Here is a 22,691-nt window from a genome sequence, read left to right on the forward strand (position 1 = left end):
CCCCAGCCCTATTTCATAAAAGGATCTATTTTTTAAAGCAACTTTTAGCTCAGGGACTCAGAATGACAGTTTCCAGGTATCTATATGACTGTATCAGCCAGCACTTTTGAGGAATTATGTTGTATCTTTCCCTCTTTTGTCCATTTCCATGGAAAAGATGCAGACACCCAACTAAACAATCTAGAGAATCCAGGACTGAATATAAGTGCTCAAGTTCAAGACAGAACTATAATTTCAGAAATGTTCTGTTTACCAAATTTATCAGATAGCAAATGGTTAAAACTGTGTCTTATGACTGGTTATTTAACTAGGCCGGTGGACTAAATAGGCTTGTGGAAATGAGAGTGGGTGAGATGACAAAAAAGAAATCCCTAACCTATAGCATTCAAATTTCTCAAAGCCCATTTGGGAATGCCCATTCAATGGAAAGTTAAGAAATTTCACTCCTTAAGGCATGATATGCAGATACATATAAACTAGAAGTGAAAATGTCAAAACTCTCCAATTCTTCAAAACACTTCCTCTCACTATTGAGGCTTATGGCCATTCCACACAAACAGATTTAAACAGCACAGTGCAATGTTTTAGAGGGGCATTGTGTACATGACTTCTGATTAGGAAAGCAGCATAGAGACATTAACATTAAACGAGCCCAGGGTAGTTACTCCTCATAAGAAGCATGGTAAATCAACATCAAATCAGCATTATTAAGACTGTCTGGTTCTGCTCTATGATTACTTGCAATCCTCTTACTACCTCATTTTATTTATTCAAATGTGTGGCAATTTAGGGCTGTGGTGGAAGAAAATTCCTTTCAATCAATCAATCAGTAGTATTGGTAGTACTGAAGAAATAGGTATTCCACTGTACTTTTCTTAAGCTTGCACTGAATGTAGATACAAGCTCAGACCCCAGAGAACCACAGCTCTAACTACATCATACTCCTACTTCTTTTTTTCCAGCACATGGTATAAGCACTACCTAGTTTACCAAAGTATCACACAATTAGGAAATAAACAAGGAGAGAAGGCATCAGCAAGGTTGTTGTAATCCTATACCCTGATGCCTTAAGAATGGTATGTCCCTGTAACTCTGTAACCCCTGTAAAACCTATGGACTGACCCTCTGAAATCCTATTGGAAAGAAGCCAAGATTTTCCCCCTCCCCTTTCCTGACCTATAGAAACACCCCGAGACCCTGAAGAGCTTTTTCTCTTTCCCCTGCCTTTCCCCCACGGAAGAAATAAACTGAATATATCCCTGGGAAAGTGCCTCTAATATCTTTTCCTGTTCTACACGATAGCACCCCAGGCTAGCTCTGCAGAGTATACGGGGAGCGGGGCCGAGCCTCGGGTTGTATCACAAGGCTGATCTTCCCACACTGGTATACCATGTAACCAGGTGTATATGTAACCATACATACCAAGGAACAACTTCTGAATAACAACTACTTCAGAACCTACTGAACTGAACTGGTTTTTAGCTACTGTTAGAGAGCTAATGGCACACACTGTACTCAGCTTGCTCAGCCATGTCAACTTGACTCCTTAAAAGCTCAAGACTCAAAAATTTGAAATATTTGAGGCAGAAGAAATATTACTGCCAATTCACTGCTTCCTTTTTGTCAAACATAGAAGCAAGCAGATAAATGGAAAAATGCTGGACAGTAAGTACAGACATAAGCACCACTAATACTTTCTTATCTATCTAAGAGGTAAGCTGGTATTAACAATATGACAGAAACACAGGTCCAGTTTTAACAGTCACTACAGGAAGCATTGTGCAAGAATAGGACAAATACAGCAGCTGGAAGTGGTAGAAAATATTTAGAAAAATTAGAAGAAGGAATTAATATTCATTAAACTGGTTGGAAAATAGAGTACCTAATGTTTATGTAATTTTGACAACCTTCTTAGCTTCTGACTCACGATAATTCAATGCATGTTTCCAGCTAGAACTGTGAAAAGACCTATTCAGATCATTAAAGAACTGACCAGTGAATAATAAATCAGGAAGAAACAGCATCACAAGCTAGTATCTCTGGGTGGAAAGGAAAAATCAGTAGATGCACGTAAAGATTCGTAGCAAATATGTAAAATACTTGAAATAGAGAATTTCTTACTAAGAAAAAGATTTCCTAACAATGATATGGGACAAATAGTTACAATGCCAGAGATAAAAGATTCAACGTGATTTTGGGGGATAATATTTAGAAAATAGCAATTACAGAATTGAAGATATGAATGCTTATTTTATGGAGATGTACAGAAAAATGAGAACACCAACACAAATTATGTTTTATAAGGTTGTTTCTTCATCTAATGGCTTGCAAGTATTAATTTTTAAGGTCTTGAGTTAGGCATTTTTCTTGGAGGATGAGAGTGAAGATTTCTACTGTATAACAGTTACTTTCCTGAAAACTTGAAGAACAGCAGCAGCAAATGTAGCCATAGTGATCTTATTATGTCCTTGGTACTGGTGTTCATAGTACATCACTCCTGTTCCTCACATGATACCAAGCAACAAAATTGTTTACAAGTCTCAGCATGTACAACACCAGTTTAATGGCACGGTTGTGGTAGCAATCCTCAGAGAAGTGACAGATATCTGAATGAGATCTCTTCTTTGTATTAACACAAGTAAACATATTAGTTTAATCTAATTTGATCTAATTTAGATTAACACCACAGATAAAGGCATAAGTCTGAATTAGCATGGGGACTATTTTATTTTGACTCTTCGGTTCTTTGCCTTGCCTCACTTCCCCTCCCTCATACAGAAGAACTGCACAAATGTACCCTTAAACAAAATAAGGAAAAAGTAGAATAGGGATAACCTCTTTCCTTTCATGTCTGTATGTGATGCACAAAATCAATACTGGCAAAAGGTAAGGTTTGCATTAAGAAGTGTTTGATACAGAATGTCACCTCTAATGGGAAACAGTATTTTGGGTAAGAATCTGACTCAGAGAGAAAGTAACAGGGAGAACCTAATTGCCTGATAGTCAGAGTTCTTTAACTTGATGAATTTCTGCTGCTCTATTCTCACCAGGAAATGCAAAACTAGAGTGGAAACCTCAGAAAGGAAAAATAATTACTTACAGCCGACTGAGGAGGCATTTACTCAGGGAATCCTGACAGCTTTCCCTCCCCCATTTCACAATGCTGGGCAATTTAAAGTTTTGAGAAGTTTCCCCTGTATTCACAAGGAGCCAGTCTGACTCTGTGCTTCCCTTCTCAAGATGTCCCATCTACCTCCTACTCACCAGCGTCCCGTGTTGCAGAAGCAGAGAGGGACATTGGAGCATACCGTTACGGGAAGAGCTCAAGGTGTTTCCTTGTGGAAGCATCCATGCCAACTAATTGTAGGAGTACTTCTAGAACCTCTGACACACTGTTGTCCAAGAGATCTTCACAGTGTATCGGTATACAAAGTTGAATACATTGAATGCCCTTTTATTTCTCTCTTAGCCACAATCAAGAACTGCCACATTTCAGAAAAACTACAAGGAGAGGAGAACTTGCAGGCCAGGCCTTCCCTCTAGGTTTCACTGGCAACTGAGTTTATCTCCTTCAGCTCTCCTGAGATGTTTAACAGCCTTGTTCTTCTGCATCTGGTGACCAAAATTCTCGAGCTGTGCTATTTCAGGATGGCCCCAATATAGAAGGAGAGGAGGAAAATTTCAGCCAATTGGTATTGATCTTGAGAAGTATCTTTAGAGAAGAACTGAGTTATTCTGATGGGATATCCAAGGAACTCCCAGAAATTAACTGGTAAGATATAGATTAAATGCTGAATATTTCAGTCATGAATTTCTAACACTAAAAATAGATGAAGTTTCAAGAGCACCCCTTACTGCTTGTGTTTCTTTCTCTTCTAAGATCATGTTACACAGATGGTGAGGTTGATTTTCAATGAAAATGTAAAAAACCTTTATCTTTACCATTTGTGTAATACCTACAGGAAATAAAAGTACAGGTCTAAAGAATGAAACACATGTTGCAAAGATAAAAATCTCTCCAATCTTGAGCAACAGGCCAAATGTTTTGTTACGGAAATGCGAACTTGAACCACGTTAGAAGACGGGGCGGGGGGGGGGGGGGGGGGGGGAAGAGATGGAAAAGGCTGAGAGCAAATGAACAAACACGTCTGACTCCTTTGTTGAGTGCTAAGACAAGAGGTGGTCAGAGGCAGAATTGATGAACTGTCACAGTATGACAAATAAGACCTCTGTTGGATGTATCGATTCCAAACAGAGAATGACTCATGGATCTACTTCATTCTTGCTTCATTTACAGACAGTAAAGTACTTGAACAAATCACAGATGCTGCCAAAGGAGTCAGAGAAGAACAAAATTCTTTCCCACGGGTGAGTTTTTTGGGGTCAAATTTATTAATAACTGCTTGTTTTGTAGGACAAATCATAGAGTAGAGCTAATGTTTTGTATAAAGTATTACTGTCTCAATAACTTCACAGATGATCTTTTATGCACGTTGCACAGTTAAGACTGACTTGAAGACTTGTAAAGATTACCACATGAAAACCTGAGCGTACTACTATGTGTATTTGTCGACTATACCTGTGTGCACAGGAGCTAATTTTTTTGTGTTTCATGGAGTCAAAAATGGTTTCGTAACTGGAACTCTGGAGAGCAAGTTGTATTCACTATTTTTCTCAAGCTCCAAAATGTTTTTTGCTCTCCTTGTTTCATCATAGAGGACTTATACACATTAAGCAGCGATTTCAAAGAAGCAAGATTATGTTTCAAAATTGATTTGGGTTATTAAGCCAAGAGAATTGTGGGGCATAGATGCCCTGTTTTTCTTTTTTTCTTCTTTTTTAAAATTTTGCCTTCATTTGAAGAGTTGGGGTTTTATGTCTTGGTAATTGTTTTTATATTTGGAAAATAAGCCTTGCAAATTGAATAAAGTACATACCAAGGCTGTGGTTCTGTGCTGAATTCGCAAAGTGTAATTCATTAAGGTTCTTTAATTCTGCACCTGCCACAGAGCACTCCCAACTGCAGCAGTCACAGCCTGGCTTTTTGTGACAGCCTGTGAGAGGTGCAGGAAGGCAGGTCTGGTGGCTTTCCTGGCAAGAGCTGACTGCTGTTTCAGACCTGAGATGTGGTATGCTGGCTGCTGCCAGCAGATTGGGATAGGAAGGGACGGAACAGCAAGGATCTGGCTTCCTCAGCTATTGTACAGGCCTACTACAATTTATATGGGAATTACACAAACTCATGTAGTCCATTTATAGAAGCGCTGATTATGTGTAGGAGGAGCAACTTTGACTAATCTGCCAAGAGCAAAAATTATTCCTTTCTGCATTGTCAGTCTGGAACTATTTTACCAATTGTTTAGATGAGTAAATAACAGAGTTTAATATAGAGATTAGAGAGGGTAAAGTTAGGGCAGAGCTGACCCCAACTGCCAAACTGTTTGAGGAAGGGAATCGTAAGCTAGCTTTGATCCAACACACATTTGAAGTATATGTTCAGTTACTTCTAAAACCAGATGGGTACAGCAAAAAAAAAAGGACGTGGCTGCATATTTAATGTACAACATACCAAACTCATTGTAAATTAAAAATAGCAAAATACTCTTCAAACTGTTCTTGCAGATCATGCTCTCTCACCCCTCTCACCTCCCACCCTGGTCCTCCACAGTTCAGGGGTGGCTCAAGCAGAGCAAAGTGCCTTCACTCCTCTTCTGCAACCTAAGAGTGGCCTCTGGAGCCTAGCTATCCTGCTTACACTGGGATTCTCTCTCACTTCCAAGGAATACTTCTGCAGAAAGTCGTCATAAACAGGAAAACATCCATTTAAGAACTACGTAACAGTTTGTTTAGTAGGAGAAACAGACTGTGGAAATTCCCTCTCTTGACCTTTACAAGGTGAAAGGTGAGAGCACTACAGAGAGTACCAAATGTGATTGTGTTGGGTAAGGATTTATGTAATTAGATACATCTGGAGGAAAGGATTAACTATATGTCATGATACAGCCTGAATCAACTTTGCTTAGTTATACTGCAAGGACATGTCTGTTTACAAACCACATGTTTGCAGTACAGTGACTAACTCAGGCAAAAGTCAGACTGTATATCAGGTACAGTCTTAAACAGCAGCAGATGACAAGGCTGAATGATTTTAGACTTTAAGGGAGGTTTGGGATTTTTTTCTATTGTCTGAATTATATAACAAAAATAATTTCCATTTTATAATATCTTTTAATAAGGAATCAACTTTAATGTCTAATTTTAAATGCTACATAAAGTAAGGAAGCAAAGGGTTGAAAGGAGGTGCTGTCTGGTGTTGCAGTTTTATGGTCACTGTGTGCAGTGCCTTCAAATCAAATGGTCTCACCATTCCCTAGCCCTCAAAAAACTTTGTTCCCATCTTCATGCTGCCTCCTTGGCTCTATTTTTTAGGAACTGAGTAATTGATGCAGCCACATCATAACTTCTACCTGGAAACAGACCCAGAATAAAACCCACCTGGGAAAAAAGGGCAATTGGGAATTGTATTTACAAATCAAGAGTGTAATACACCAGAGAAACTGCCACAGGATGTTCCAGTAAATCTGTCAAGTCAATAATATTCATGATGATTTGCTGCATGCTGGCTATGAGGACTGAAGGTGCCTAGGAAATGACATATCTAGCATTCTGGAATGTCAGAACACTTTGGGAATTAAATTAGTAAAATTTCTTCCTTCAACTTCTGCTTGTTTTCTGTGTCCTCTCATCCCTCGAGGTACACGTGCCTTGCCACACAACCCAGTCCCTCCCCAAGATGCCTAAGACATGCTAAATGGAATTACAAATGTTAGGCTGTTTGAAACAGAGAGGAATATTTCAACAATGCTTTCTTATTTTAATCATATGACTAAGAGTTAGCTAGAGTCTTGGTCTTCAGCTGCGTCTTCAGAACAGCTGCAGGTCTGGAAGCTAAATCATGAAGTTAAACAGTACTTTTTGTTAACTTTAAATTAAGACCAGAATGCATTTAAATTATCATGGTTTTGTCACATAAATCTTAGGTCTTCTACTGCGTTTAACAACACCCTTTATTTTGCCATTCTCTCTAAATCACACAAGGGACAGGTTCTACAGAAACTAATAATTTGCAAATAGTAACATTTAAGAGTGTGTTAAAAGAGAAACACAGCAACAATTTCCTTTTCTCTTTCAACCACACTGGATACTAACTACACACTTTTAACAGAAAAGCTTGTAGAACAGTATCATGACTGGTTTTAACAGATGCAGTAATCAACCCTTGAACACAGACTGGCTTATTCCTGAAGACTCAAAATAATTTACGTTTTTGACAAGTAAAATAATTTTGCTTTTGACAGGCTATAAGCTTTAAGATAGGTCCTCAGAAACACTGCTAATTTACTACCTCTCTAGTCAAGTAGAAGTCACAGCATACCTCTCTGCTACCCTAGCCAGCCAGTTTGACCTCAGTAGCTTTCACTCTTGGGTTTTTCCATCCTTTGCGCTCTGCCTCCTACTTCTATCATATTATTTCTCCTCTCCATCTTCTCAGTACAGACTGTGTTTTCCTATATACACTGAAGAACTTAATAAGGCAGGATGTAAATGCCTCATATGTGCTACTTCACATTTTCCATTTGGCTGTCACAGGCATGAGGATAGGAGCATCCAGTAAAGGATGTTTTGTGGCAGAGTCAGCCCTCAAAGGACAGACTACAGCACTCGGGGAGGTCAGCATGCACAGATGGGGACTACTTGGCAGCAACAGTCATAACCAGAAAAGCAACACATGAACAGATTACTATGGCCTTCCCTCATCTGAAAAAAGTTTGGAGGCAGAAGAAAGGATTGCTCTGCTTTGTGGGTTTCTTTCTGTTTTTAGCAGTCTTGAAAAAGAGAGTCAGAAAACAAGAATACATGCTTCTTGTCCAAAGTATCCAAAATAAGAACAAAGACATAGTCCTTTTTTAACATGTTACAACACAGAAGTTCAGTGTCATGAAGAAAGAAAACAGGATCTGCTAGCATCCAGCATGACCTCACATTTAAACTGTTTCCACTTGGAAAAAACTATAAATTCAACAGTTAATACTGTAACTGTATAATGACATCTACCATTAAAAAAAAAATAAAAGTATCTCAGTTAATTGAGAGGATCAATGCAGGGAAAATTCTTTAGCAGTCCATATGTCTAGAAGATTATTTCTTTTGGGAAGTGAAGGAGCTATTTTGTTGTTTAGAGTGCAAATATACACTTCACATGCCAAAACAGGTACTATTCAGCCAGTGAGCATCTACAGGTCTATGGCAGAAAAAATGGGCACCTCCAATCTCTCATGTAATGACTCCATACTCCCAAAAACAGGATCCAGAAAACAGGAGCGGAAAAAGATGGTAGAAACCTCAATGGCATGACAAAATGTAATAATCATTCACAGCAATCTAACTCATAGGACAAGTAAATTTTTGCTAAGAGAACTTTCTTCTGGAGATAAGCTGGGGTGAGCCGAAGTTACTGTTCTGAGGAAGGAAAGGCAGTCTTCCCAAAATCCTCTCAATCAGTAAACAGCTGGGCCTCAAGAGAAATTTGACCTGTACCTATATGGAACAACCCAAATGAAAGCTGATGCCTCCACAGAGTCCTTCTGGAGCTCTTTGACATCATGTATCCCAAAGTCCTTCCATTACAGCCTAAGTTAAGGAGAAACTCAAAGGCAACTTTTGCTGTTCAGCATGCTAATACCTCCTAGTAAGATTTCTGATCAGAAATCAGGAGTAATTATCTGTCAAAACCAGGTTGGCGCTTTGCTTGATTACCTCCAGTTTCTACAAACCATTCAGAATCCTGTTTAGAGTTCCCACAGTGGGAAAGGCATACACTGAGGAAGCACATTCCTTTCCCCTCCTCAACTTTGGCAGCATAGATCTGTCTTTCTAGATGTTAAAACATTGTGCCACTATGTTCTGCCTGGAATTCTGCTCAGATAATCAAAACTTCCTCCCTGATCCCACTCAAACAACTTGTGGACTTGTTTTTCTATTTTTATAGTAAGTAAAGTATCCTCTTAGTGAGACAGTATCTCATGAAACTACACTGCCACTCTGAAATATCTTTCAGCAAGTTTATCTAATCTCTCTAGCTCACTTTTATCTACATACATGATACACTACTTCCTAACAAGAGTTTTAAAGTAATTCTTAGAACAAAAACGTATTTTTTGTAATTACTAAAAGTGAATTTCTTCTTTTATTATCAAACTCATAAATTAATTTTAAAAGCATGAAAATTTAAATTCTGGCTTTGGAATAAGTATGAGTAGCTACTTTGCCACCCCTAATTTAAAGTAAATTTGATTGACCAAAATACCCAAATAATCTTAAACCAATTCTTAGCGAAATGCTACAAGGGAGAATCAAGAATTCTCAAACACAGCTATTGACAAAGGAGCAGGATTTTTCTTCTACAAATCAAGTGGAAAGAACTGAAGCCAGTTTGCACTGCCCTTGTCAAACAGGACTCAAGTCTCAAAGCAAAATACTAAGTGAAATAATGTTTAAATATGTACAGAACGTGGTTTGAACTAAGTAAGGGGTTATTTTAATGACAACTTTTACCAGTATAACTATATTAGACTATATTTTATACACAGCAGATTTACCCTGCTCCTCCAAGTCCCTATTACTATGAAAACTTAAACAATCATACAGCATTTGTGTACAGTAATTTCACGACCATAAGGCGCACCGGACTATAAGGCGCACATGCCGGGAGTCGGCAAATTTCGCAACTTTTTAGATCATATAAGGCGCACCAGACTATAGGGTGCACTTTTTTTTTTCAGTGAGGTTCCACCCCCAGCTCCCCCCGCGCGGTTGCTGGCCGAGGCCTCGACTCAACCTGGCGGCCATGGGCCCCTGGGCACACCTCCACGCGGCAGGAGGGGCGGGGCGGGACCGTCTGTACCCAGGAGGCAAATTTCCGAACTTTTGCCCACATATAAAGGGCACCGGACTATAAGGCACACTTTTGGGTTCAGGCAAAAATTTTAGTCAAAAGGGTGCGCCTTATAATCGTGAAATTACTGTAAGATTGTATTATTGATATCTTAGCTGTAACTATAAACATTGAATGCATGAGCAAATGTATGACATTTTACAGTTAATACAGGCAAATATGTAAGAAGAACCATCTTCCACTAATACTTTTTAATCTGTGAAACCTAGATAACTCTTTGAACTTCATTGTAATGTGCTACAAAGTATTTGCTCATTTTCTCTAGAGGATAACTAATAATGAGGCACTCACTGTTTTACAATCAGTATACACAAACCACTTAATGAATATTTAACCAGCACTTACATTTTCACACTGCATCTTTTTGGATTTTATGTGGGAAACATTGAGTCCATCAATAACAATATCAAACGGAAGTCGACTTTCCACAAATGCTTGAAAGGCCTCAAATTCCTGAAATAAATAAATAAACACAGGGGAATGATACACTGAGTTTAACAGAAAGAAATTCCATTCAATTTTTATTAAAAAAGGAAACAAAGTCCAAATATCTCACTTTTCCTTTGTCGGCAACACTTCACATCGTTCCCTGCCTATTTCCTAAAGTGGCCACACCAAAAAAACCACTCCATCTTGTAAGTCATCTTACATTCAACAGGTCCAATTAAACTGCTACAACCAAAAATTACATCACAACTGAAAACTTCAAAACTTCACGGTTATCCAGATTTTCAAAATTACAATCTGAACTGTACACTTCTATAAAGATACTATAGTCATCATCACACAGCAGCTGCTGAACAAAGCAACTTTACAATCTGGTAGACAGCTTCACTACTAGTAGCTCTTAACATATCCAAGTTTAATATAATGATGATACTTAGGTTCTCTGGAAAAATTATGAAATCTCTGAATGTCAGTCCATATTTAAATAAACATCTATTTAGAAAGATAGTGATCAATTTGTGAGTAGCATGTGGCTTTAAGGCTAAACCCATAAACTTTCTTACTAGGTCAGAAATGTAATGCACTGATTGAGCGCAACATTCACTTTTTCCCTCATAAGGAAACCAATAGGGCTTTGGGTTTGAGAGTCCATAAGAGAAGAACAGACTACAAAGTTATAATAAAATCTTCAGGAGTTTCTCCCTTGATTTTTGAGGATAGATTTAGTACTTTCTTTGCAGACACTCACATAAGATTTCTACTTTTTGCTTCTGACTGTTTTTAATAAGAACAAGAACTCTGCATTATCCTGATGGGCAGTGACCCAGTTGCATAAATTACCTTTCTAGTAACAAGCAACATTTATTTATCACTGACAGAGCTTTCACAGTCCAGGCTATAAATTTGCTTTCACAGGAACTAAAAACAATTAATATTTCATGCCTTCTGCAAAGGATTCAAGCACTCTTCTAATCTTGTCTTCTTCCATGTAGCAATATGATAACATATGACTAAGTAAAAAACACTGCCTCAGCACCCAAAACCATACACAGCATATACAATTCTTCCCTGGAAGAAGAAATGAAAGAAAGAATTAATTTAATTTTTCCAGAAAATACAGCAGTAAAAAATGGTCACTTCAAATTTAGTCAGAATGCTTATGACAAATTTTATGGAAAAGGGTTACTTGTACTAAGAGTACAAACCAAGCAAGATAAGATGGCTCACTTAGCTGCAAAAATTCCAGGAATAATTTCCAGGTGAACAGAGGTGTACTGTGATAAGACACACAGACAACACAGGGCTCAGCCTAGCACCCTAGGAATCAACCACCTTTTATGTGATCTTTCATTTCTCTGTGGCTTAAATAAATGTTACTATTGAGAAAGTATGAAAAGCTGGACAAGGAAATTATAATCTAAAACAAAAATAAATTGTTTGCACTTGTGAAGTATTTTCCCCAATCCCCCGCCCCTAATCTCAATATATTTTCCATAAATGAATAAGAATTCTCATTGCCATCTGACACAGACACCAAGACACAGAAAGAAGTCACTAGAAAAGGCAGCAGCAGGGATAGCAGTTAGAAACAAGTGTAAAACCAAACAACATGGATTCCTGACTTCTGAGCTTGCACCATCCATGGACCTCCCCACGGTTCAAAATCTGGCGAGTCATCACTGCAGTACTGGATGGCTGTCTGAAATGTGGGAGAGATGAAAAGAAGCAAAACACATGCAGCCCAAATGAAGGTAAAATAGAAAGCTCTGAGACAAAGATGAGTGAAAATAGAAAAGACAAATAGTGAAAACAGGTGAAACGTGGTAAAAACTCCAACACAGTGTTATTTTCTCAATGCCAACAAATGGCAGTATTATTTGAAGTAACATAGTTACAGTCAAGACATTTTTACGAAGCAAACTTGTCTTCATGGGCTCAGTTCAATATAAAACAAGCACTTTGCAAAGACTTTTTCAGTGTTATTTTATTTCAAGTGACAAGTTATAGAGCATTTCCTGAAAAGGTGGTTTTCCCTGATGGGCAGAGTAGACTGGTTTGTTCAGGGAATACTACAGCACAAGCTGGAGAAGCAGAAGAGGGGTTCAGTATGTCTGCACTCTCCTCTGCCCGCTCTGCTTGGATCCCTCTCCTCTCCCAGAAAGGCATATGGTGCAGCGCTGCCAGAAGGGTCCTGCTGAGAAGCACCAGGATAGGCTCGCCTCAGAAAGCCATCTCCTGGCTCTCTGGGATTTACTCCTGGAGCTAGGGAGATGCCGCAGTTATTTCAGTCTCATTCCTTTGGCCACTGCACATTTCCACACCATCTCCTCCTGTCCCTGACTCCTAACATTCTCAACAGATGCCTGACAGACAGCATGCCCTGCAGCCTCCCAGAGCAGCTCATTTTGCATCTCTATAAGTAAATTGTGCAAAACAGAGAGAGAAGGTTTGCTGGTGGCAAGGAGACTTATTCAGACAGGGAAATGAGGAGTTAATAGCAAAGCGCAGAAGACAAATGGCCAACTTTAATTCATGTCACCAAATACAGAAGACTCCAATAAAAAGCCTCAGACAGACTAAAAATCCCAAGGGTCAGTTAATTTTCTCCTCACCACCCATATTTCCCCAGCAACACACGAGTGAGTGTTCTTTCCTTTTCCAGAAAAAAAATACATTAAGAATGATAGAGAAGGTCTCCTCCCCTGAGAGACAGTTTTTGAGCTGCCATATTTCTCCTCTTCTCTGGACAAAGGGAAGGAAAAGGGCAAAGCCTGGAAACACGCAGCAGGCTACCTCATCCAGACACAATACAAACACCCAAAGACTTAAACTGTGGTAGTGTACTGGGTCTGGCTGAGCTGGAGTTAATGCTCCCCACAGCAGCCCTCACAGTGCTGTGTGATGCACTGGTAGCTAGAAAGGTGTGGATAACACACCAGTGTTCTGGCTACTGCTGAGCAGTGCTGCCACAGCATTACAGCTGTGTCTCCAACATTCCCCCCTCAGGTTGGTGGTGGGCAAAATCTTGGGAGGGGACATAACCAAGACAGCTGACTCAATCTGACCAAAGGGATATCCCATCCATATGACACTCCCTCAGAATAACATCCAAGAGAAAGAAGGGGCGAGGGGAGATGTTTATTATTATGACCTTTGTTTTCTGGAGCAACTGTTATGCATACTTCCCAGGGAGTGGTGGGACATCATCTGTCAATGGGAAGCAGGGAATAAATACTTTATTTTTCTTTACTTCTGCATGCAGCCTCTGCTTTTGCTTTAATAAACTGTCTCTATCCTGTGTTCTCCATCTCATTTTATACCCCTGCTGTCCTTATCCTGTTGAGAGGAGTGATAGAGCACCTGGTGTCCAACCAAGACCAACTCACTACAAAGAGAGAAAGTAGACAATTCAAAGAATGCTGATCTTCTAAGGATTGGGATTTGTCTGGATTTTATGCAGATCTTACTTCAGCCACAGTAGTAAACAGATGATTAATGCACAGTTCCCTAAAGATAGCTCTCCCATTAGCTAACTGTTGGAAGAAATTAAAGGCTTTCTTGCTGAGCAGTAAATGAAGTAGAGCACAGCTGCAGTTAGGGTACAACTAATCAAGAGAACCCAGACATGATAGCCATCAATGGAGTACAAGGATGACACAAAGGTTACAGAATTATAGAATATGCTGAGTTGGAAGGGACCCACAAGGATCATGGAGTTCAACTCTTAGCCCTGCACAGGACCAATGCCAAGAGACAGGTTGGTTTAGGCAAAAAAAAACAAACAAGCAAGCAAGCTATTCACAAAGGCTTACTCTTCCAAATGGAGACTGGAACAAGTGATCTACACACACCCTATAGGCAGCATATACCACAGGAGCATTTACATGGAAACATCCTGCTCAACAAGACAAGGGGCACTTCTGATGAATTCCTTCAATAAGCCAAGTAACAAAACACATCTCTCTCTCTCCCCCTTCCCCTGCTCCCCTCTAGGTAAGAGCACCAAAACAAACACAGCAAACCTTACACTGATTTCTAACTTGTTCTGACTGGGTTAATCTCACAAAGTTTTTAAGGAAAAGTCCATTTTCCTTATGGTCTTGAAAACATGACTGAAACTGAAGGAACGAAACGAAAAACTCATTTTGTATTGTTTATTGATGTGATCCTCCTTAAGGCTCAGGTTCTGCAAAGAATACTGCAATACAGCAGGGCTGTTACCTCACTGCAGGACTTCCCCCACATGCACAGCATAGCACTCACAGTGTCTCCAGTGATATCCTGTTTCACACCATGAACAAAAGAAAAGGGAACCCACCTGATTTCATACATTGCATTACTGGGAAAACAGGGGAATGCCAACTATGCAACCCTTAAAAATGATTCACTGCACCTTCTACTTTCCTTCACAAATGGATAACACTGACTAAATCAATTGAAAGAAAAAGCCAGCTATAACCAAACCCATGATGGAATTTATATCGATGTAAAGAATTTAAGAGTTTTAAAATAATTTATTGTTTAATTACTAGGGTGTGGGTGGTTCAAGTTTATTCATACCTTGGCAAAAGCATAAAGAGCTGCATTTTTTTTTTCCATACCAGCTGGATGGCTCATGCACTATTTCACCACCATCTTATACTAGTATGTACCAGTGCTGCCCCAGAAAGGGTGTTGCCACCTTCTCCCTTTCCTCAGCCATTCATTCCTGGCTTTGTTCCCTCACCAACCTGTGCACACATGTTGTTACCACACAGAGAAAGACTCAAGTGGATGAACTCAGCCCATACAACAGTTTTTAGTTTGCACCAGTCCCCCTGCTGAGGTGACAACACAGAGGACTGTCCTGGCATGAAATTGCAGCCAGGAAATGGAATAAAAATGGTAGCAGGTGAGACTATGGGGATCATCTTTTCCCTGACTATGCTGACTAAATTATGAAATAACGTTTTATGAAATGTAACTCTCAGCCTGGAATATTAGAGCAAAGCAAGAGAGGTTGGTAGTAAAAAAACAGAACTACAGGAATTATTGCTTGAAAAAGCAAGAAAAAAAACCCTAGTTTTGCTACCTTAAATAATTCATTTAAAATTTTTCTTTTTAAACAAGCGTACCTTCAGAATTCAAAAGTCTGCTTCACATAGCAAGAAGTATTTGAAAAAGCAGTAGTAATAAATAGGAAAATAGTACTTTTTGGTAAGACAATATTATTTCAGCTTCTGTAAGTACAGTTACAGATTTATAGAACAGAGATATATGTTTTTCTTCCCATACCAGTGTACATACAGATTACAAACTTCAAAACCACAACAAAAATGAGGGAAAGAAGTAATTATTAGTATTTACAGATACTATGTTAGATATGGTAACAGAAATAAACATTTCAAAACAAAGAAAATATAGCTAAACAAGCATGTCCTTTGGTAAGAACAATGAGAGTAATCCACATGGGTATTTTGAAATAATTTTAATGTCTATAACAGTTCTAAGTGTATGACAAGTTTAAGATCACATAAAAATTAAACCTCTTGAACATTTTTCTGCTCAAATCTAAGTAACAAATATGCTGGCAACTAGAGATAAAAATCATGGCATTGGTCAAATCCTCAAACCATCCAAAATGTCTACTATCTAAATGCCAAAACCCCAAGTAATCCAACATACAAAGGAGATATATGAGCAAATTCACAGAGGACTTATAAATACAAGAAAGGCTATTATGTTTCTGCCAATGCACAGAGTTCAAAAATAAGAATTTAAAAAAACACACTAAAATGTATTCAAATCACTGCAGAAAAGGCCGTTTGTCACTTCCTCTAAACAATAAAGTTTGGCTCACCCCAGAAATGGTGGAAAGGCACTAGTTAAATTTAAAAATGCAAAACTACAATATCCAACATCTGTTTTTTCCAGAAGTCATAATACTTTAAGCTTTGTACAGCAATAAAGCAGTGCTTCCTCTCTTGTAAAATGACAACATCCTCATGTGCCAGAAAAGAACAAATTCTGATTAACAGAATATTATGCTGCACTTAATTATAATGTAACCATCTCTATTATCAAACAGGGTTTATTTTAGAGAAGTGAAAACATTCAATTTTTAGCAGTTTCATAAAATACAATGTTATGGGGGTTGCTTTGTTTTCAGCAATGTTTCTTGGTATCAGAAGAAAAACACTGTAATGAACATAAAGTGTGAGAAATAAAGTTCAGCTGTCCCACTGAAATCCAGCCAGTTCTTTTTTTTTAAGGCGCCTTGGTGGAGCACTCTCAAATCTATTTGTTGCTGTGCCTGAAGGGTTTGAATATTTCCCCTACAGTTTCAAAGCTTGGAAATCCCCTTCAAACCCTTCTAAACAGGACAGCTTTTCTCAGTATTGTGTATGGTATCTCTGTGTACTCTGGATTGCACGCGTCTCTGAGTTTACAAATAATCTCCGAGTCAGGAACTCCTGTGGCTGCAGCCTTCAGAGGCACCGTCAGGAACAGGAAGGTGCTTGCAGGCACAGCAGGCACTGCTGGCACAGGACTCAGCTGACATCCATGGGAATAGAGGCAGAGGGGGCAAATGGCACACTTGTCCTGGGCTGTGGCACATACTGTGTCACATTCAGAACAAGACTGACACACACTCAAAGCCCCCTTTGAGTAACTTAGGCCTTTGGGGCAAATCATGGAGTTGGAAGGACAACCAAAGTTTTACAGAAAAAAAAAAGTATCAATCTAAAAGGTAAGAGTTAGAACTTAATGTTCAAGGTTCCTGGGAAATAGCACTACAACATTCAGTTGCAAAAGAATACTGAGATGAACGGGACACTTCCTCTTTGTCTTCCCCTTATGTTCTAGAAGAATATGTAAAATCCCTACTTACCCCAGATCTAGTGTAGGAATTCACATGACCACAAACCCATGTCTTCCTGCCTTCTTGACAGCACACACACATCCCACATAAGCTTCCTCCCCACTGCACAACAGCCCTTTCAGGCTTATCAGAGGTATGTAGGAGCCACAAAGGGAATGAAATTATAGCAATTGTGTAAACACCCAGGAGCAGCTGCGACATGAAAGTCATCACAGAAGTTGATTCTGCCTCTCAGCATACCAATTATATTCTCTCAGGCTCAATGGCATAGCTCCCAATTACATGCAGCCAGAGTAAACAAGCATCTGACAGAAAATATCATGTAGAAATTTGGTAGGTAGAAAGGTGACAGTCTTATTATAACTGTTTCCTTTCTATGGCAGCCTGCAAGGTTACAGCTCACTGTTCTAGATCATCATATGACACCCTAATAGACCTTCCAGAAGCCATGCCTAAGGATCTGAATTGATGCCTATTTTTAATGTGTAACATTTCCTTATCACAGATAATCAGTTTTAGAGTTTATGCAAGCCATCTTTTCAACATATTTGTAAATAGTGTTCACTACCATTCAGATGTACAAACCTATGTTATTTGATTTCCTTTCCTAAAACTAATCACAAATGAGATTTTTTTTTTCTTTAATCACTGCACAACAAACTATTTTTGGAAGATCCTCAACAAACCAAGTCTTTGCTCCTCATTTTCTACTCTGTTCACATTTATTCTTAAGTGATGGAAATAAAATAAATCAACGATGCTGTTGCAAAACTAAGGCAAAAGACTATTCCTTGATGAAGAAAAAAAGAGATTCCAAATGCATTCATATATTCAATTTGAAACATTGTTGGAAAAAAATATTTAGAGTTCAAAATAACTCAAACTGTTTTCCCGATTAACCATTTCATTGCAGGAAATACAGATGCTCTAAAGAAAACAAATTAGGAGAAAAGAAGGAATACAAAGCTAAAATTTCCTACTTGAATTACAGCCACTACAAAAAAAGTAACTGACTGGAAAATTAAATCTCCCCCCACCTTCTCATATGTATTTGCTTACATCCTTATTTCAGCCTCATCACCTAGTTCCCCTCTGGAAGCCCCTGGCTGCAGACGAAGTCACACAGTCTGACATACCTAAAATGGGCAGGATATTTTCATCACCACATGTCTGCTTTCATAGCACAAAGGCAACTAAAAAGTCCCAAATTTATTTCTGGAATCATCTGATACATCATGACACTGTTTTGCCACTACCCCCACATCCATGCTCAAAATTCACTGAGGAAGCAGACTTTAAGCTGTACAAACAACAGTAAGCACACCAAGTTCATCTCCATTCAGGGACTGCCTGCTGATACAGAACTGGAATGAGATCAACTTGAAACTAACAATAGGTGGCCCCAGAGTGATAAATGATGGACTTTCAGCTATCACACAGATTAACAAAATCTACTGACATCAGAATTCAATATAGTGTATTAAGTCTTTGTTTCATTAGATTGTATTCATTTAATCAATCAGGCTCTCACACAGGGAAACATAACTTCTACTACTCTTCGGATTGTGCGTGAAGGTCCTGTTACCTAGAACTCCCTTCCTAAATCTCTCCACCTTCAACTGGTACTGCCAATCTAGCCTTGTCTACTTGACACATTCAAAATTTTCAAGCCATATGGTATTCAATAAAAACACTGCCTTCTGTTTATTTTATGATACTATAGAATACCAGTACCTATTAAATACTTACAATTACTGCTGCATTTTTAAGGAGAATTTTATTCTCCTACAAAATTCACAGCTAGATCAGATCAAAAGTCATGAACTGAAAATAAAATCTGTGTGGAAATTAGATGTCTGCACAATAGGCTGTATGTATTACAAACACCCCAAGGCTGTTTCAAGTTTCTGCAACTGATGAACATGTTTAATGTCTGTGCCTGCAGAAAGCCTGAAGAATAAACCTGGTATCCCTCTTCCATATTTTCAAAGCTGGTGAAGAACTGACGTGTCAGCTGCAGCAAACCCCCAATCAGCATTCAAAGAAAAAGCAAAACTGCCCTGAGCTGTGGTGTGGGCTCCATCTAGTGGAGCTCAGCTTTGTTCCCTATCACTACCACCAAATCTGTTGTCTACACACAAAATGTGCCAGAAATAGAAGTATAGAATCATTAAGGTTGGGGAAAAAACCTCCAAAATCATCAAGTCCAACCTGTGACTGATCACCACCTTGTCAACTAGGCCATAGCACTCGGTGCCCCATCCAGTCGTTTCCTGAACACCTCCAGGGACGGAGACTCCATCACCTCCCTAGGCAGTCCATTACATGTTTTACCATCCTTTCAGTCAAGAAATTCTTCCTTGTGTCCAACTTCAACCTCTGCTGGCACAGCTTGATGTTATGTCCTCTTGCTCTGTTGCCAGTTGCCTGGAAGAAGAGACCAACCCCCACCGGGCTGCAGCCTTCTTTCAGGTACTTGTAGAGACCAGTAAGGTCTCCCCTAAGTCTCCGTTTCGCCAGGCTGAACAATCCCAGCTCCCTCAGTTGCTCCTCCTATGACTTACTCTCCAGACCCTCGACCAGCTCCATTGTCCTTCTCTGGACTCACTCCAGCACCTCAATGTCCTTCTCATGGTGAGGGACCCAGAACTGGATGCAGGATAACAGATGTGGTCTCACCAGTGCTGAGTACAGTGGGACAATCACTAGCCCTGGTCCTGCTGGCCACACTATTTCTGATACAGGCTAGGATGCCATTGGCCTTCTTGACCACCTGGGCACACAGTGGATCATGTCCAGCTGCTGTCAAGCAAGACAGGACCCCCAGGTCCTTTTCCATTGGGCAGCTTTCCAGCCACTTTGACCCCAGCCTGTAGCACTGCCTGAGGTTATTGTGACAATAGTCCAAGATCTGACATTTTGCCTTGCTGAACCTCATAGAGTTGGCCTTGACCCACTGACCCAGTCCATACAGATTCATCTGCAGATCCTTTCTGGCTTCCAGCTCATAAACACTCCCACAAAACTTGGTTTTGTCTGCGAACTTGCTGAGGGTTGCATTTGATCCCCTTCATCCAGACCATCAGCAAAGGAATTAAACAGGACAGGCCCAACTCTGAGCCCTGGGTACCCCAGGGTGATCAGCTGCCAGCTGGATGTAGCTCCTTTCACCACCCCTCTCTGAGCCCAGCCATCCAGCCAGTTTGTTACCCAGGGGACAGCACACCTGTGTAAGCTTCTCCAGGAGAATGCTGTGGGAGGCAGTGTCAAAAGCTTTACTGAAGTCATAAAACTGCAATATTCTGTAGTGCCTGAAATTGCACCCTCTCTTATGTTTACCATGACCTTTGAAAAGCTTGATACTCCTAATGTATACTGTAATTATAAATATGAAAGTTTATCTTTAAAATTGAGGAGCAGTTGATAGGTTGGTGGGTTGTAAAAGGTAACAGAACAAAACTATAACCAGTTCTTTTATTTTTTTGCAAGCTCAAGATGTCTTTTCTTTTTTTCTATTCGTTGGGTTTTATTCCATATTTAAAATGTAGCTTTTGGAAGATCAAAATATTTTAATTTTTTAACATAACCCCCCCACACATTTTAATTATTTCAGCATGCATGAACAGCTGGCTGAAAATATAAGAACAAAATATGAAAGATGTTGAGATTTAGATGCAAATTATAAACACAACTGAAAAAGACACACAGGATACTTCATGGCCTATCTTATGATCTACCAATGGTTAAAGCAAAGAAAAAAATTTCTGGTGTTCTCAATGAGCCTGAACATTACTTGTATATTACCCTTCTAGCCAGTGAACTTGTCAGTGTAGGAGACCTACCTTTGGACTTGTCTTTCTAAAAGTGTCAGTTCCATGTATCACGTCCCTTATTATTCTCTCGCTGAGATTACTGTACTCCTCTTCAGTGAGGTTACTTTCCTCCAGCTGATGGCTGCAAACTGGGCATTGTCCACTGCAGTAACAGTGAAACAAGAAAATAAAAGGGAAAAGGCTTTTAAATACGAAATTCCTTAAATATTAGTAACTTACCAAGTGTCTGTATATGAGCACAATTCTTTAAAATAACACCAACACAGTACAATCATCAGTTTTGCTCTTTCTGCAATGTATCCAAAACCTACTAAAATTACTAGCTCTTACATTATTTTTATTTTCTTGAAACCATTTCCATTTTATTAAAATACTTATCCAAGTAAGCTACCTCAAACTTGTTTAGTTCAAAATAAAGTGTTCTTACAGTCCTAACAAAGTAACTACCATGGAACCACTTGTCACCATTTTGTTCACAGATTCTTCGATGATAAAATGTGAGGTGATTGAAGTTAGTTTAACTCTCAAAGTCTTTAACTGTTTACAGACAGTAAGAGAGAAAACAGACTTAGCTCTCAGTCCACACAACTGACTTTAGAATTTTGAAACTCTTAACGGCTGGAAAAAGTTGTCTAAAATACGATGAATTATTGTAACAGAGTACAGTACCACACACATTCTTACACAATAATAATAATCTATTTTATAGCAAACAACTCTTAGAAGAGTGAGCTATGCTGTTCTTTCAAGGGCTCCAAGAGTGCTTTTACTTCACATTACGAAACAGAGAGTATTTTCATAAACCACCTAAAACCCCCATAATCCATTGGAGACATTCTCATAATTAATGCATTTATAATTGCTGAATTGCTACAAAAAGCATAAAACAAGGTTTCAAATAGAATAACATTTAAAACAGCAGTTACACACATTAAGAAAACTGCACTGTAATAGAAACACACACCCAAATACAAACTTAAGAACTATGAAAACCTAAGAACTGTTTAGTCTTCACTGAAAATGAGATAGGAAGGGAGAAACCTTTCATCTGTACAAATTAACTGCAGTGTGCAAATAGAATCAGTTTTCAAGAAGATAACACTTTACACACCAAAGCTGCTCTGCTATAGATCATATTAAACAGTATTACAAAGCCAACAAAAAATAAAGTCTTTAAATCCTAAACATGAAATGAATAAGCCACACAGTAAAAATGGCACCTTTTATTTTTTACTGTGTTTTTCTGTCTTGGCTCTGCTAACCGTAACTCTTTTCCAAATGTGCATGTTGGGTCTTGTTTAATGTGCAAGAATGAGTTGGAAACTGGAGTTTGTGAAATCATGTGTCACGACAACTGAAATACTTTTGTATAAAAAGAAAGCAATTTTTTAATATTTTTAAAGGAAGAGTTCAATATAGACTAACCAAGACAACACCTCACTTATAAATTAAATGTTGCATTTACCTGTCTTTAATTTTGGTCAGGCGTCCTTTCCAGTTCCCTCCCGGTATACTAATATGTACAGAGGGAAAG

General features: G+C 39.0%; 1 protein-coding gene across 3 annotated transcripts in view; it reads right to left on the reverse strand.

The window, feature by feature from the left end:
• Window positions 1-22,691, reverse strand: part of LOC116997856 (protein only RNase P catalytic subunit) — a 39,339-nt gene that overhangs the window by 13,684 nt on the left and 2,964 nt on the right. For all 3 annotated transcript variants that reach the window (XR_004418254.1, XM_033063018.1, XM_033063019.1), the window contains exons 3-5: window positions 22,623-22,670; window positions 21,167-21,299; window positions 10,361-10,468 (exon numbers count right to left, since the gene is read on the reverse strand). Coding sequence is in view for 2 of the 3 variants with exons in the window: in XM_033063018.1 (XP_032918909.1) it covers window positions 10,361-10,468; window positions 21,167-21,299; window positions 22,623-22,670 (289 nt within the window). In the remaining variant the exon portion in view is untranslated. The remainder of the gene's footprint in view (window positions 1-10,360; window positions 10,469-21,166; window positions 21,300-22,622; window positions 22,671-22,691) is intronic.

Source organism: Catharus ustulatus, chromosome 6 (assembly GCF_009819885.2).
Source record: "Catharus ustulatus isolate bCatUst1 chromosome 6, bCatUst1.pri.v2, whole genome shotgun sequence".
Taxonomy (NCBI): Eukaryota; Metazoa; Chordata; class Aves; order Passeriformes; family Turdidae; genus Catharus; species Catharus ustulatus.